Here is a 17,223-nt window from a genome sequence, read left to right on the forward strand (position 1 = left end):
TGTGGACCGGGGGAGAGTGAGTGCAGTAATCAGCAGTCTCTCCATGTGAGGAGTGTGGTCCTCACATGGAGAGACTGCTGTTCCAGAAAATGGGGGGTACGTTCTGTGAGTGTGCCCCTCATATTCTGGAATGAGGTTACTGCAGGTCACTCTGCCCTAAGTTGGACCGGGGCAGTGTGAGTGCAGTATTCTCAGATTACTGCACCCACACTGCTCATGGAGAGCTTGCTCTTCCAGAAAATGGGGGATACGTTCCCTGAACGTGCCCCCCATATTCTAGAAGATCCAGAGTCAGCGTGGGACCTCCAAAATGGATTACAGCGACCGGAATTTCTTTATTTTCAATAAATTGGGGAAAGAGGAATGTTTCGGGGGAGTGTTTTTTCAAATAAATTTTTTTTTTGTCTTTTTTTTTTGTCTATTACTTACTGGGTTAGTGATGTCGGGTATCTGTTTAGATGCCGTGACATCACTAACCCCAGGGCTTGATGCCAGGTGACATTACAGCTGGTATCAACCCCATATATTACCCCGTCTGCCACCGCACCAGGGCGCGGGATGAGCTGGGGCGAAGCGCCAGGATTGGCGCATCTAATGGATGCGCCACTTCTGGGGCGGCTGCGGCCTGCTATTTTTAGGCTGGGAAGAGTCCAATAACCATGGCTCTTCCCACCCTGAGAATACCAGACCCCAGCTGTCCGCTTCACCTTGGCTGGTGATCTAATTTGGGGGGGACCCCACGTTTTTTTTTTTTAAAAAAAACGCCTGGGGAGCCCTCCAAATTGATCACCAGACAAGGTGAAGCTGTCAACTGTGGTTTGCAGGCTACAGCTGTCTGCTTTACCCTAGCTGGCTATCAAAAATGGGGGGGACCCCACGTCGTTTATTTTAATTATTATTTTTTTGGGGGGCTAAATACAAGGCTAGGCACCCTTTAGTGCCACATGAAAGGCACTAAAGGGCGCCAGCTTAGAATATGCAGGGGGTGGGACGTTATATATGTTTGACATCTATCCATTCATCCATTGTAGCATTTTAGGCTGTGCGCCTACAATCGGGATTTGCAGCGTTTTGGGCGCAGAGTGTTTTCCCTGCGTCCATAACGCTGCATTGTGCAGTAGAAGCACAGTGGAAGGATTTTTAGAAATCCCATGCCCAATGTGCTTGCCCAATGTGCTTCTTTTCTCCGCCACATAAACTGACCTGTGGCGCAGCTTCCCGAGCCTCAGCATGTCAATTTATGCTGCGGAGATGAGTGTTCTCTGCAGGTAGCATAGAGCTCCACAGCAGCCTGAACCCAAATCGTGGGCATGGGCAGCTGCGTTCTCCCGTGGACAACACTCACATCTCTGCAGGAGGCTGACACTGTGTACTAGACGCCGTGTCGCTGGATCATGGCCACATAGCCTAAAAGTGAGACATTGGTTGCTACAGCAACATTTTTGTGAAGTACCTGTGGATTCACAATGTTTACTATACTCCTGAATAAAATCCAGTTTCCAAAATGGAGTCACTTGTGGGGGGTTTCTAATGTATAGGTACCCAAGGGGCCCTGCAAATGTGACATGGTGCCCGCAATTTATCTCAACTTTTCCAGAATTCAAATGGTGCTGCTTCCATTCCAAGCCCTCCCATTTATCCAAAAGAGGTTTTTGGCCACATGTGGGGTATCCCTGTGCTCATAAGACATTGGATAACAACCTGTTGGGTCCACGGTTTGTTGTTGTCTCTTGAAAAAGTGAGAAATTTGATGCTGAAGCAACATTTTTGTGAAAAAAATGAAAATTTTCAATATGGCAACCTAAGCTTATCAAATTCTGTGAAGTATTCGTGGATTCATACTGCTCACTATACACCTAGATAAAAGCCTTGAGGTGTCTTGTTTCCAGAATGGAGTCACTTGTGGGGGACCTCCACTGTTTAGGCACCTCAGGGGCTCTCCAAATGCAACCTGGCGTCCGCTATTGATTCCAGCCAATTTTGCAGTCAAATGGCACTCCTTCCCTTCCGAGCCCTGCCATGCGCCCAAACAGTTGATTTCCACCACATATAAGGTATCGCCAAACTCAGGAGAAATTGCACAATAAATGTTATGCTGAATTTTTTCCTTTTACTCTTGTAAAAAAAAAAGCTACCTGGTTGAAATAACAATTTTGTGGTAAAATTTTATTTTTTTTTTTCATGGCTCAACGTTATAAAATTCTGTGAAGCACCTGGGGGTTCAGGGTACTCACCAAACATCTAGATAAATTCCTTGAGGGGCCTAGTTTCCAAAATGGGGTCACTTGTGCGGGGTTTCTGCTGTTTAGTTACCTTAGGGGTCCTCCAAATGTGACATGGTGCCCGCAATCTTTTTCAGCCAAATTTCCTTTGCAAAATTCAAATATTGCTCCTTTCGTTCCAAGCCCTCCCATTTGTCCAAACAAAGGTTTCAGACCACATGTGAGGTATCACCGCGCTCATAAAAAAGTGGTTAATAAACCTTGAGGTCAAATTTTTGGAATTACCTCTTGAAAAAGTGAGAAAATTGATGCTAAAGCAACATTTTTGATAAAATTATTAAAATTTTCAATATGACAACGTAACGTTAACAAAATCTGTGAAGTACCTGTGGATCTAAAATGCTCACTATACCCCTAGATAGAAGCCTTGAGGGGTCTAGTTTCCAAAATGGTGTCACTTGTGAGGGGTTTCTGCTGTTTAGGTACCTTAGCGGACCTGTATTAGCAACATGGTGCCCGCAATCTATTTCAGCCAAATTTGCTTTCCAAAATTCAAATATTGCTCCTTCTGTTCCGAGCCCTCCCATTTGTCCAAACAGAGGTTTCTGACCACATGTGGGGTATCGGCGCACTCATAAGAAAGTGGGGAACAAGTTTTGGGGTCCATTTTGTTGTGTTAGTTCTTCTAAAAGTGAATAAATTTGGGTTAGAGCAACATTTTTATGTAAAATTTAATTTTTGCTTTTTTTCATTCCACATTGCTTTTGTTCATGTGAAGCACCTGAAGGGTTAATAAACTTCTTGAATGTGGTTTTGAGTACTTTGGGGGGTGCAGTTTTTAGAATGGGGTCACTTTTGGGTATTTTCTGTCATCTAGGCCTATTGAAGTCACTTCAAATGTGATGTGGTCCCTAAAAAAATGGTTTTGTAAATTTTGATGTAAAAATGAGAAATCGCTGATAAACTTTGAACCCCTCTAACTTCCTAACAAAAAAAAATTTTGTTTCCAAAATTGTGCTGATGTAAAGTAGACAAGTGGGAAATGTTATTTATTAACTATTTTGTGTCACAGAAATCTCTGGTTTAACGGTATAAAAATTCAAAAGTTGAAAATTGCTAAATTTTCAAAATTTTTGCCAATATTCAATTTTTTTCTTCAATAAACGCAAAAAATATTGTCCTAAATTTGGTACTAACATGAAGTCCAATATGTGACGAAAAAACAATCTCAGAATCACCGGGATCCGTTGAAGCGTTCTAGAGTTATAACCTCATGAAGTGACACTGGTCAGAATTGCAAAATTTGGTCTGGTCATTAAGGTGAAAATTAGCTCCGTCACTAAAGGGTTAAACCAAGAAGTCTGATAAAGACATGGTGGAATTATTATTTATGCTAGTTTTCTGTGCAACCATATACAGTGGGGGAAAAAAGTTTTCCATGCTCCATGGAGGGAAAAGTCCAAATGCAGGTGAGCTGACCTAATTTTACTTCCTCTCATTGTGGATGGACTGTAATGTGTAAAGTGATTGGCATGTCCCACATACTTTTTTCAGAAATCCAGAAAATCACCTTGTCTGATTGTGCAAGATTTTATTTGCAAACTATGGTGGAAAATAAGTATTTGGTAAATAACAAAAGTTCATCTGAATATTTTGTTATATATCCTTTGTTGGCAATGAAAGAGATCAAACATTTTCTGTAAGTCTCACAAGGTTGGCACACACTGTTGGTGCTATGTTGCCCATTCCTCCATGCAGATCTCCTCTAGAGCAGTGATGCTTTGCACCTGTCGCTGGGCAACACGGACTTTCAACTCCCTCCATAGGTTTTCTATGGGGCTGAGATCTGGAGACTGGCTGGGCCACTCCAGGACCTTCATATGCTTCTTACGAAGTCACTCCTTCATTGCCCTGGCAGTGTGCTCGGGATCATTATCATGCTGAAAGATCCAGAAACGTTTCATCTTCAATTCCCTTGCTGATGGAAGGAGGTTTGCACTCAAAATCTTATAATACATAGCCCCATTCATTCTTTCATGTACACGGATCAGTCGTCCTGGTCCCTTTGCAGAGAAACAGCCGCAAAGCATGATGTTGCCACCCCCATGCTTCACAGTAGGTATGGTCTTCTTTGAATTGAACTCAGCATTCTGTCTCCTCCAAACACGATGAGTTGTGTTTCTACCAAACAGTTCAACTTTGGTTTCATCAGACCATATGCCATTCTCCCAATACTCTTCTGGATAATGCAAATGCTTTCTAGCAAACTTCAGACGGGCTCGGACATGTACAAAAACAGTGGGACACGTCTGGCACTCCAGGATCTGAGTCCCTGGCGGCGTAGTGTGTTACTGATGGTAACCTTTGTTATGGTGGTCCCAGATCTATGCAGGTCATTCACTAGGTCCCCCTGGGTGGTTCTGGGATTTTGGCTCCCTGTTCTTGTGATCATCTTGACCCCACGGGGTGAGATCTTGCGTGGAGCCCCAGATCGAGGGAGATTATCAGTGGTCTTTTATGTTTTCCATTTTCTTATTATTGCTCCCACAGTTGATTTCATCACACTAAGCTGCTTTTCTATTGCAGATTCAGTCTTCCCAGCCTGGTGCAGGGCTACAATTTTGTTTTTGTGGCCTTTGACAGCTTTTTGGTCTTCACCATGGTGGAGTTTGGAGTGTGACTGTTTGAGGTTGTGGACAGGTGTCTTTTATACTGATAACAAGTTGAAAGAGGTGCCATTACTACAGGTAATGAGTGGAGCACAGAGGAGCCTCTTAAAGAAGAAGTTACAGGTCTGTTAAAGACAGAAATCTTTCAAGTTTTTAGGTAACTAAATACTTATTTTCCACCATAGTTTGCAAATAAAATCCTGCAAAATCAGACAAGGTGATTTTCTGGATTTGTTTTCTCATTTTGTCTCTCATAGTTGTGGTCTACCTATGATGTCAATTACAGACCTCTCTCATCTTTCTAAGTGGGAGAACGTGGACAATTGGTGGCTGACTAAATACTTTTTTCCCCACTGTATGCCTAATATTGTATTTGTGTTTTTATGCCAGCGCAGCCATTTTTCTGGAACAAAAAAAAAAAAGTATGGCTTAACGAGAGGGGACATGCAAATCACTTTACATGTCACAGTCCATCCACATTGAGAGGAAGTAAAATTAGGTCAGCTCACCTGCATTCGAACTTTTCCCTCCATGGAGCACGGAAAACATCCTGTAAAATGTGAACACTGAGGCAAAAAGAAAAAATCCAGCTTCCAAGGTTTGGATAAAATGTCAGGTTTTATTACAAACTTACTAATTAAAATCCAAATAGCAAAAGGTATCTAGACAGGTTGTGCAGAACCCCAATGGGGGAGTGAAGCAAACTACCACGGTCAATTAATTAATTAATTTATTTATTTATTCATGTTTTTCCTTTACTCCCCCATTGGGGCTCTGCAAAACCTGCCTAGATACCTTTTGCTATTGAACTTTTATCCAAACCTTTGGAAGCTGGATTTTTTTTTTTTTCATCCATAATGATAGACATTCACAACAAATTGCTGTACATCTACAAGTGAGGACCATCATTATACAAGTTGATTAAAACAACACCAATGGAAATATGCTGCAATAGAATGAAAATGTTCATAGAATAGGAATCGTGCCAACCGAACCGAATTTCTATTGCTAAATATTCCTGCTCCCAGTGGATATTAAACTAGTGGCTAAGATCCTTGCTGATAGATTAACAAAAGCATGGGTGGACACAGATGGTAGAGGGCCATCTGTGCAAGAACTGTATATAGGCCTTTCTTATCCTATAGCTCATCGTAAACCACCAAGTATTTTATCAATAATAATCCACTTTTAATTGTGAACTCTGAAGCTTATTAGCTCACTCCCTTATAGTCAATCTATTGATAGAATGAAACTACTCTTGAGATGACAATGGTTCCCTAACTCATTGGGCTGCACCAATAGTATGTGCACCCTTGATTGAAAGTTGCTTAACAAATCCATGTGTGTCAATCGGATTGTATGCCAATAAGTTCCTCTCTATTTATGAGCTTCAATAGAGGAGATGGGATTTGGCCCTAATTATGTTGCTTTTTCAAAATTATTGGAAGGCTTCCAGACTTCTGACAGATGGGTATGTCTTGAAGAGATTTGTGCTTGGAGGGGCAACATACAGGGGCTTTGTTACGGTTGCTGTGGCACTGGAGGCTATGTTCGGATTTCTTGCTACTGCACATGTGCGAGCACTGGAGACTATGTTCGGATTTCTTGCTACTGCACATGTGCAAGTGCTGGAGACTAAGGCGGGCTTTGCACGTTGCGACATCGCAAGCCGATGCTGCAATGTCGCACGCGATAGTCCCCGCCCCCGTCGCAGGTACGATATCGTGTGATAGCTGGCGTAGCGAAAATTATCGCTACGCCAGCTTCACATGCACTCACCTGCCCTGCGACCGTCGCTCTTGCCGGCGACCCGTCTCCTTCCTAAGGGGGCGGGTCGCGCGGCGTCATAGCGACGTCACACGGCAGGCAGCCAATAGCGGCGGAGGGGCGGAGATGAGCAGGATGTAAACATCCCGCCCACCTCCGTCCTTCCGCATAGCCACCGGCGGCAGGTAAGGAGATGTTCCTCGCTCCTGCGGCTTCATACACAGCAATGTGTGCTGCCGCAGGAACGAGGAACAACATCGTACCTGTCGCGACACCGGCATTATGGAAATGTCGGTGAATGTAATGATAATACGATAACGACGTTTTTGCGCTCGTTCATCGTATCATCTAGCATTTACACAGTACGATGTCGAAAGTGACGCCGGATGTGCGTCACATTCGATTTGACCCCACCAACATCGCACGTGCGATGTCGCAACGTGCAAAGCCGCCCTAAGACCTATCTTGGAGCCATTGCACATGTGCGGGTGACATCATCGCTGACACGAGGTCACATGTCTCTGACACCTTCTAAGCTGATTAGCCGCTGGTCATGCGCTTGTGACACGTTGTCACATGTCTCTGACACCTTCTATGCCGATTGGTCGCTATTCATGTGTTTGTGACGCTTTGCTCGGTGATAGGCCAGCGTGACGTCATTGCTGTCGTTCTGGCAGCGGATTGGCTCTGGTGTCCTCCATCTTGGATGAGGCACAGAGTTTATATAAGACCCTGACGCACGCCGCCCGGCGCTCAGTCCTCTTGGTTCATGCATGAGAGTAGACGCTCTGTGCACGTCCCTCTAGGCATCTCTCTGTCTATGCTAGGTGAGCGCTACCGGCAGGGTAGCGTTCTTGTACCTTACAGCTTTGGCTGCGGTCCGTATCCTTACATCTTAGTGGAGCGGACATAGGCAGGTGCCTGAGGCACATGGTCTGGCTGGGCCTTGTGATTCTACTCGTAGGTGGACGTTACCGCTAGGGTAACGTTCCTTATACTGCGTCTGGCAGTTGTTCGTATCCTCGCACACTAGGGGAGCGAACATAGGTAGGAGTTTTGTGCGGCTTGTGCTGCTGTCCGTCTCTTTTGCACCACTAGTGGAGCGGACCTAGGCAGGTGCCATGTCTAGTGGTTCGTGTCCTCGCACACTAGTGGAGCAAACGCAGGTAGGAACTTTGTGCGGCTTACGCTGCTGTCCGTCTCCTTGCACCACGAGAGGAACGGACCTAGGTAGGTGCCATTTCACACTCACTGATTTTGTCTCTGTGATCATTAACAGAGACCATACCACACACCCTCCGAGTAAGGGAGGAATTGCTTTATTTCCTAACTACATGCCTCTGTGAGTTTAACAGAGGTATTGCACTCTGCACTTGTGCTACTACTATTTACAGCGGCACACTTATATACTCTTCCTCACTCATTAACCTATCCCTTTTACGTTAATGCTAAATACGGTAGTCGCTGTGACTTTAACAGTACACGCCGTGATTGGCTCTAGTGTCACTGAGACGTATCAGTGTCAGTACTGCTTCCGTAGTACAAGATACCCCTTATCCTCTGCCATAGTCTGCAGCAGTAAGGTGATTCCCTGCAGGGTATATAATAAAAAACAAACACGCGGCGCCAATCTCAGCGCGTTATCAATGCGGCTCTCTGGTGCCCTTTTTTTACTGAAGTTTTATGCACTCACCTTTTGCCACAAAACTTCAAGCATATATGATTTTTCCAAAGTCTCCTTACCTGGGTCTGCTGCTTGCCTTGAATTGATCCTGTGTTTGGTCCTGCCTCGAATTCCCACAGGTGAAAAAGTTAAAAATGAAGTAAACCAATTCTGTGGTGGCCGCGCTCCCCGTAGTAATGATTTTAAAAATCTCTTGTCCTCAAATGGAATTTATTACTCAAACATACGGAAATAAAAAACGGATACAACGCGTTTCGGTGGGAACAACCGCCTTCCTCAGTCTAGTCTGCAGCAGAGACTTTGCACGGTAGACCCTGACTGTCTGATATCCCTTTGGTGTTTATAATCAGACAGCCCCCGTAACAGGTTTCTTCTTCTCTTCACATTGACTTTGAACCCTTGGTTGTGTAGCTAGAGAGAATTGGGTGAAAGTACTGGATTTAGGTGAGGTCCTGTAGAGCAGAGCATATCTCTATATGCATCTGACATGGAACTCTCCCTGGGAGTTGTGGAATCATCTATTGTCCCCATGATAAATATTAATGCAGAGTTTGGTAGATGGACTGGCCTTCTTTTAAATTGTGAAAAATCTGTCCTGCTGCTGATCTCTAACCGCTATCTTTTCATAGAGAGACAACTCAAATTCAAATAGTAGACAAATTCAAATATTTTGGAAAACTATGTATTTATAAATTTGTCCCCAATTTCGAACTAAAATGAATGCACTGTGCTGCCTCCCTCTCTAAAGGGCACATTACACATAGCGACATCGCTAGCAATGTCACTGGTGAAAGAACCCGCCCTCGTCGGTTGTGCGTCACGGGCAAATCGCTGCCTGTGGTGCACAACATCGCTAACACCCGTCACACATACTTACTGTACCTGCCTAGCAACATCGCTGTAGCCGGCGAACCTCCTCCTTTTTAAGGGGGTAGTTTGTGCGCCGTCACTAAGCGGCCGCCCAATAGAAGCGGAGATGAGCGGCCGAAATATCCCGCCCACCTCCTTCCTTCCTCATTGGCGGCGGCCGAAGGTACGATGTTGTTCCTCGTTCCTGCGGTGTCACACATAGCGATGCGTGCTGCCGCAGAAACGTCGAACAACATTGTACCTGCAGCAGCAACGATATTTGAGATTAGAACGACGTGTCAACGATCAACAATATGGTGAGTATTTTTGATCGTTAACGGTCGTTCCTGCGTTTCACACGCAACGACGTCGCTAACGAGGCCAGATGTGCATCACGAATTTCGTGACCCCAACGACATCTCGTTAGCGATGTCGTTGCGTGTAAAGTTTCCTTTAGTCATCAGTAGAGGGAATCTTACTAAAATTATATTCATTCCACAGTGGTTATTTATTCTACGTTATGCCCCTATATAGGTTCGCATGTGTTTGTTTCACATAATTCAGCATCTATTTAGGGAACTTTTATGATGAAAATGTCAAGCAAGGATTAAACTGGAAATATTCCGGTGTAACAGAGATGTGGGGAGGGAAGTGGGCGGGTTTGGAGATCCTAGACCTATGAATATATTATGTTCCTGCTCAGATGCAGCATTTTCATGGTTGGGCCAATGAGAAACCATGGGATGGCCAGGTAGGTTGGTTTTACAAGATTCTAAATGTATCTCCCCTGTATGTACTGGACATATCTAAAGCTGTGGATGAAAGCACAAATAGGGTCTTACCCCAATAAAACAAGGGTAACAAGTAAAATCAAACTCACCTATAGGAGTTGTGCCAGTCACAACTCCTTTAAAAGCATTAATTGTCCAGATGAATAGCTGCAGCCCCGGGTTTATCAGATGAAAGGTAAAAGTAGAAATTGGGTTTTAAAGTCGCACTAGGCCAGTCTGGAAACGATAATGTTTCTTTATTTTCATGCACAGACCTGTGCATGAAAATAAAGAAATATTAATCCTTCATCGTTTCTGAATTGGTCCATAGCGCGGCTTTAAAACCCGATTTCTACTTTTACCTTTCACCTGTATGTACTGGAGGCAGTGATTCCCTAAAGGCCCCGTTACACGCAATAATATCTCTAACGATATGTCATCGGGGTCACGGATTTCGTGATGCACATCCGGCATTGTTAGCGACGTTGTTGCGTGTAACAGCTACGAACATCTGTTAACGATCAAAAATACTCACCTAATTGTTGATCGTTGACACGTTGTTCATTTTCAAAATCTCGTTGGTCGTTGTGGACGTAGGCTGTTCGTCGTTCCTGAGGCAGCGCACATCGCTACGTGTGACACCCCGGGAACGACGAAGAACAGCTTACCTGTGTCCTCCGGCAACGAGGTGGGCGTGTCGTTAATGCGGCTCCTCTTCGCCCTTCTGCTTGTATTGGTCGGCCGCTGTGTGATGTCACTGTGATGGGGCACAAACCTCCCCCTTAACGAAGAGGTTGTTCGCTGCCCACAGCGACGTCGCTAGGAAGGTAAGTACATGTGACGGGTGTTAGCGATATTGTGTGCCACGGGCAGCGATTTGCCCGTGACGCACAAACGGCGGGGGTGGGTGCTTTCACGAGCGACATCACTAGCGATGTTGCTGCGTGTAAAGCCTCCTTTAAGTGGTAGTCACTACATTCCATCCATGGCAGTGATATCAAAGGCATGGGATAGAGGTAAGAAACTGTTAAGTGTTGCAGGTTGCACCAAATTTCTACCAATATGGAACAGTCCTGTCCTACCAAAGGTTATTCAGTATTTTATAGAGACAGAGCATTTGTCAGTTCTCCTTTCCCGATACACAGCTCTTAGTTGAGAAGTTGAATTTTAGAACAACATGCAGTTTTGGTACTATGAAGTTGTGCTTCACGTACTGTCACTTTGCCTAGTGTGTTTAGTCGGGGTATATTTTTATAGTAATATTACGTATTTAAGCTCTAATTCACACGTTTCTGCCGATTTTCTGTGAGACAAGGTAGGGGTACTATTTTGTTACTCTCATATCCTTTCCAAAACTATGATGAAAATTAGTTTTTGTCCCTATTTTATTTTCATTTTATTTGCTGTAATCTTTGTGTGAAAATGGAAAATTTTAGTTTTTTTTTTATTTCATAAAAAACATCTGATTAAAAAAAAATGTACATAGAAACTGTTAATGGAAATTGTATAATAACCTGAAGTTTTCCTTACCGTTGTAAATTCTGATAAATCTATGTATTATTCTGTAGAACGGCGGACACAAATCCTGAGGATGTCACAGAAGAATCACATCAAGATCACGGGGAAGAGAATGATAGTCTGACACTGGAAAAACTCCCACAGTACGATGCTGAAAACATCATTGCTCTGAGCGAAGTTATTGAGACAACGAGCATGTGCGAGCCGGAGAAACAGAAAACGACTCGCGAAGAGGACAAGAACAGACTCAATGTCCAGCTCCAGAGTGCTGAAGAGAAAGTCCAGAAAGCACAAAGTGAGGTTAGTTCGGTCAATGAGTGTAAAGGCCGCTTTACACGCCGCGACATCGCTAGCGATCGCACCCACCCCCTTCATTTGTGCGTCACAGGCAAATAGCTGCCCGTGGCGAACAAAATCGGAGGTACGCGTCACACATACTTACCTGCCTAGCGACGTCGCTGTGGGCAGCGAACAACCTCTTTTTTTAAGGGGGTGGTTCGTGCGGCACACAGCGACATCAATCAGCGGGCCACCAATAGAAGCGGAGGGGCGGAGAGCAGCCACATTCATGTCACTCCAACCTCGTTGCCGGAGGATGCAGGAACGCTGTTGTTCGTCGTTCCTGGGGTGTGACACATAGCGATGTGTGCTGCCTCAGGAACGATGAGCAACCTGCGTCCAAAATGAGCAACGATATTTGGGAAATGAACGAGTGTCAACGATCAACGATTTTTCACTATTTTGCGATCGTTAGCGGTCGCTCATAGGTGTCACACGCAATGATGTCGCTAACGACGTTGGATGTGTGCCACGAATTCCGTGACCCCAATGATATCTCGTTAGCGATGTTGTTGCGTTTAAACCGGCTTTAATATCTGATCTTGATTGTATACACAAAACATAGCAAGAAATACAATCTATGTTACAATATAAATTGTGATAGCACCGGATGCACTTCTGCATATTAAAAGAAGACAAAACAGGCTACTAGTTGTATTATTATTAATAACATAATATTAATAAAATAATAGCATAGCAAGATCTGTTTCTATAGCCACATAGTTATTTCATACACATGTTTAATTAGTAACCTGCAGCATAATATCCACTACAATGATATTGATGAACTGTCCATGACATTGGCCATTAATATCAGATCAGTCAGGGTCAGACACCCGACAACCTTACCGCTCACATAAAAACTGCTCTGGCAGTGGCCATCTATAAACTGTGTACGGAGAATAACATTTCAGAAGGAGCAGATGTGGAGGTTCATAACTGGAAGGATTTTTACAGGAGGATGAAAGATAATGAGTTTGATTTTGTAAATTTGTCCTGGGAGAAGGAAAAATTAGGGAAATTACTAATCAAGGACTCAATCTTGGGGCTATCAACAACTTACGAGAGAGGGGAAGAAGCAATGGAAAGATCCTAAAGGAGTTTTCCAGTTTAGATAGCCTGGATATTTTATTTTTAATCTCTTACCTAGGATGGATGGTAGTTACAAAGAACATCTGTTACTCTGGAGGACCTGCCCTGTCCTGCATTGCATAGATAGCCATTTCATGTGAATGGGCGCTGTTTAATTTTTCATTTACCCTGTGGTGCAGCAAGAAAACTGAATAACAGATTTTTCAAAAGATTACTTTTGATCATTGGGGAAAGTTGTTATCAAAGCAGCCTTTTTACAAGTAGGAATTGTCAAAACTCCTTTATAGGGAACCTGTCACCATGAAAATTCACTCCAATCTGAAGGCTCCATCATATAGTACAGGGAGATCTGAGAGAGACTGATGTTTTGTAAGAAAAGATTCAGTATAACCTGTGTTAATAATTTACAGCTCTGCTCTTTCCGGGATTTTCGGTCCCATGGGCCATCCTATGAGTGACTAACAACTTTCTTTGTACAAGAGTGCATATAGAGATAGCTATAAATCCCTGATGGGACCGACCACAGGACCGAAAATCCCAGAAAGAGCAGATGTTTAAATCACCGGTTATACTGAAGCTTTACTCACAAAACTATATAATTTATATATCAATCTACTCCCCTCCTGCTCTATAACAGATTACACTGCATTTTCAAGGTGACATGTTTAAAGAAAAGATAGGAAATCATTAATGTCAACTGAGTCAATTCAAGAGTACAGCTCAAGAAAGAGAAGTAAAACGAGGCTCTTGGATTACACAGCAAAAGTCAGTTACTTTTATAGGGATATATCAGTAAAACAAGTGGGGAAAAAACAGACCAAAAGAGTCAAGGATGGTGTTGGATGTAAGAAATTGTTAATCTGTATTAGTAATCTTCACATTACAAATGTGGTCCATATTTCTTCCTCTTTATAGTTGATCTCTCACCCCACTCACTCCATCTTTTTCCTTACTCGCAGTGTGCTGGTCTTATTTCTGAGATTGAGGAACTGCAACAACGCCACCGTCTCAGCCAGGAGGAGCAGGAGAAGTTACAGGAGGAGCTGAGGTTGTGCAGGGAGGAGATCCATAGGCTGAAGGAGAGTGGCTTGCAGGTAACTAATATTTATTTTCCTAAAAATGTAATAATACTTAAAGTACAATACTGCCTTGTAAATATAGCATTGTTTTGTTGTTCTATAGCATGAGTCCTGGTCCAAATGGTTCTGAGTGTAAACCACGCAGTGTTCTATTCTGCATTTCCTATTGTATCTATCCATCAGGGAATCTTCTTTCAGATTCCAAAATTTTAATGTGTGGGAGTTCAGAACTAGTTAATGACTGCTTGAATAAGTAAGGTGATCACGCTGAATCTCCACACTATTTTTGGAGATCAACATTTTGCTTGCTTTGTGCCTTGCTGAATTTTTGCCTGCTAGAATTTTACACTACATTTCACAATATAAAATGTATACATTCTAATATATATATACATATATATATATATATATAATATATATATATATATATATATATATATATATATATATATACTAGAAGATTCTACGCATCGGGTATTCTAGAATTTACGTATTGTGTAGTTCATGTATGATTTTTGATATAGATATATATATATATATTTATATATATATATATATCTATATGTTGTTGTGTATAGTTACCAAGTGTTTGTGTAGGGCGCTGTACATGTTCTGGGTGTTGTCTGGGTGTGGCGGGGGGTGAGAGCGGTATTGTATGTGTGTTGCATTGTTTGTGGAGCGCTGTGTGTCTGTTGCGTTGTGTGTGTGTGTGTTGCGCGGTTTGTGTGGGTGTGGTGTGTTTTGGGGGGGTATGTTTTGTGCAATGTGTGTGTTGTGCGGTATGTGCATATATTTATGTATGCCGCGGTGTTTGTGTGTTGGGTGTTGTGTGTGTGCAGCGTTGTCTGTGTGTGTGGGTGTCTGTGTATGGCGGTGTTTGTGGTTCCCTGTGTGTGTGTGTGTGTGTTGGGGGGAGGTGTGCACCTCCCATCGTGCTCCATCCCCCATGCTGCGCACCTCCCATCATGCCCCATCCCCTATGCTGCGCATTCCCCATCGTGCTCCATCCCCCATGCTGCGCACCCCCCATCGTGCTCCATCCCCCATGCTGCGCACTCCCCATCGTGCTCCATCCTCCATGCTGCGCACTCCCCATCGTGCTCCATCCTCCATGCTGCGCACTCCCCATCATGCTCCATCCCCCATGCTGCGCACCCCCCATCGTGCTACATCCCCCATGCTGCGCACCCCCATCGTGCTACATCCCCCATGCTGCGCACTCCCCATCGTGCGACATCCCCCATCGTGCTACATCCCCCATCGTGCTACATCCCCCATGCTGCGCACTCCCCATCGTGCTACATCCCCCATGCTGCGCACTCCCCATCGTGCTACATCCCCCATGCTGCGCACTCCCCATCGTGCTACATCCCCCATGCTGCGCACTCCCCATCGTGCTACATCCCCCATGCTGCGCACCCCCCATCGTGCTCCATCCCCCATGCTGCGCACCCCCCATCGTGCTACATCCCCCATGCTGCGCACTCCCCATCGTGCTACATCCCCCATGCTGCGCACCCCATCGTGCTACATCCCCCATGCTGCGCACCCCCCATCGTGCTACATCCCCCATGCTATAATAGTTCTCCTATTATACTCAGAGAGGAGTATAATAGGAGGACTGTAATAGGAGGAGTAGTCCTGGGGGGAGAGGAGTATAATGCCGGCTCCCTGCACATGTGTACCGGGAGCCGGTGTACACTGGTAACTATGATACACATCGGGTAACTAAGGGACCTTAGTTACCCGATGTGTATAATGGTTACCAGCGTTCACGGGCTCTGTCAAGATCCCAGCATCGCAAGGTTATGTCTGGCGCTGCTGGAATCGTGACGGAGCCGGTGTACACTGGTAACTATGATACACATCGGGTAACCAAGGGACCTTAGTTACCCGATGTGTATAATGGTTACCAGCGTTCACGGGCTCCGTCAAGATCCCAGCATCGCAAGGTTATGTCTGGCGCTGCTGGGATCGTGACGGAGCCGGTGTAGAAGCAAGCGATATCCCAGGATGTTGTGAGTGTGTGGATGTGATGTGTGAGGTGTGTGTGAGAGTGAGTGTGATCTGATGTGTGTGTGTGTACTCACCTGGGAGTCGGAGCTCCGTGTCAGTTGGGCCAGAGCGAGCGTGCATTGCGTGAGGGGGGCGGGGCCTGCAGAGAGCCGGGGCGAGAGGCCAATCCGTGTGGGGGGGGCGGGGCCATGGCGAGCCCAGCGGCCAATCAGCTTTGTGTCACCGTAAGGACACAATTTTGGAGCATGACAGACAGACAGACAGACAGACAGAATAAGGCAATTATATATATATATATATATATATATATATATATATATATATATGTGTATCCTAGACCTGATGAGGCTGGTGTACTTACTTGAAGGGGCTGTCCTTTCAAATTATATATGGACTCTCTTTAGGATAGGTGATCAGTATTGGATTGGTGTGGGTCTGACACCTGGCAGCCCTACAGAAGCTTCTTTCAATATATACTGGCTGCTGCCAAGTACTGCCCATCAGTTTCTACTCAATAGGGTAGGACCTAATCTGCAGTACCGGCTGTACCCCACAGATCTGATATTGATGACCTATTCTACAGATAAGTCATTAATATCATTTACCCAAAGAAACCATTAAAAGGAATCTGTCAGCAGGTTTTTGCTACCTCATCTGAGAGCAGCATGATGTAGCCACAGAGATCCTGAATCTAATGATGTATCACTTAGATTACTGAGTGCAGCTGTTCTGACACAATCAGAATTTTTAGATTTAGCCATGTACCAGAGCTGAGATAACTGCCCACGCTCATACCTGGCTCTCAATAGTGATTGTACATTGACAGTGAGGTTTCAGTCAGAGCAGGGGGCGTGTCGGACTGCCCTGCACGACTTTGTAGTCTGAGCACTGATAAGTTCTGCTGCTTAAACAAACTGATCAAATATAGAACAGATTGGACCTTGACAAGACAGGCAGCATGCTGTCTTGAGTTTACATAGCGAAAACCTCCTGACCGATTCCCTTTAATGACTGTGATATACACTATTTGTCATAGATTGGATGCCGGGTGTATGATGCAGCCTCAGGAGCTGAGCTTTCTGCATTGCAAGCAGATGTTGGCTGTGTTACACAGGTAACGTATACCTGTAAGGCTACTTTCACACTTGCGTTAGTCACAATCCGCCACTTTGGAAAACAGCGCAATCCGTTAACGTCTTGCGCTGTTTCCCATAGACT

General features: G+C 44.5%; 1 protein-coding gene across 5 annotated transcripts in view; it reads left to right on the forward strand.

The window, feature by feature from the left end:
• The window catches only part of CCDC136 (coiled-coil domain containing 136), a 106,281-nt gene that overhangs the window by 50,541 nt on the left and 38,517 nt on the right, over positions 1–17,223 (forward strand). For all 5 annotated transcript variants that reach the window (XM_075345377.1, XM_075345379.1, XM_075345378.1 and 2 more), the window contains exons 7-8: positions 11,530–11,779; positions 13,870–14,004. In XM_075345377.1, coding sequence (XP_075201492.1) covers positions 11,530–11,779; positions 13,870–14,004 — 385 coding nt within the window. The remainder of the gene's footprint in view (positions 1–11,529; positions 11,780–13,869; positions 14,005–17,223) is intronic.

The sequence above is a fragment of the Anomaloglossus baeobatrachus genome, chromosome 4, assembly GCF_048569485.1.
Source record: "Anomaloglossus baeobatrachus isolate aAnoBae1 chromosome 4, aAnoBae1.hap1, whole genome shotgun sequence".
Taxonomy (NCBI): domain Eukaryota; kingdom Metazoa; phylum Chordata; class Amphibia; order Anura; family Aromobatidae; genus Anomaloglossus; species Anomaloglossus baeobatrachus.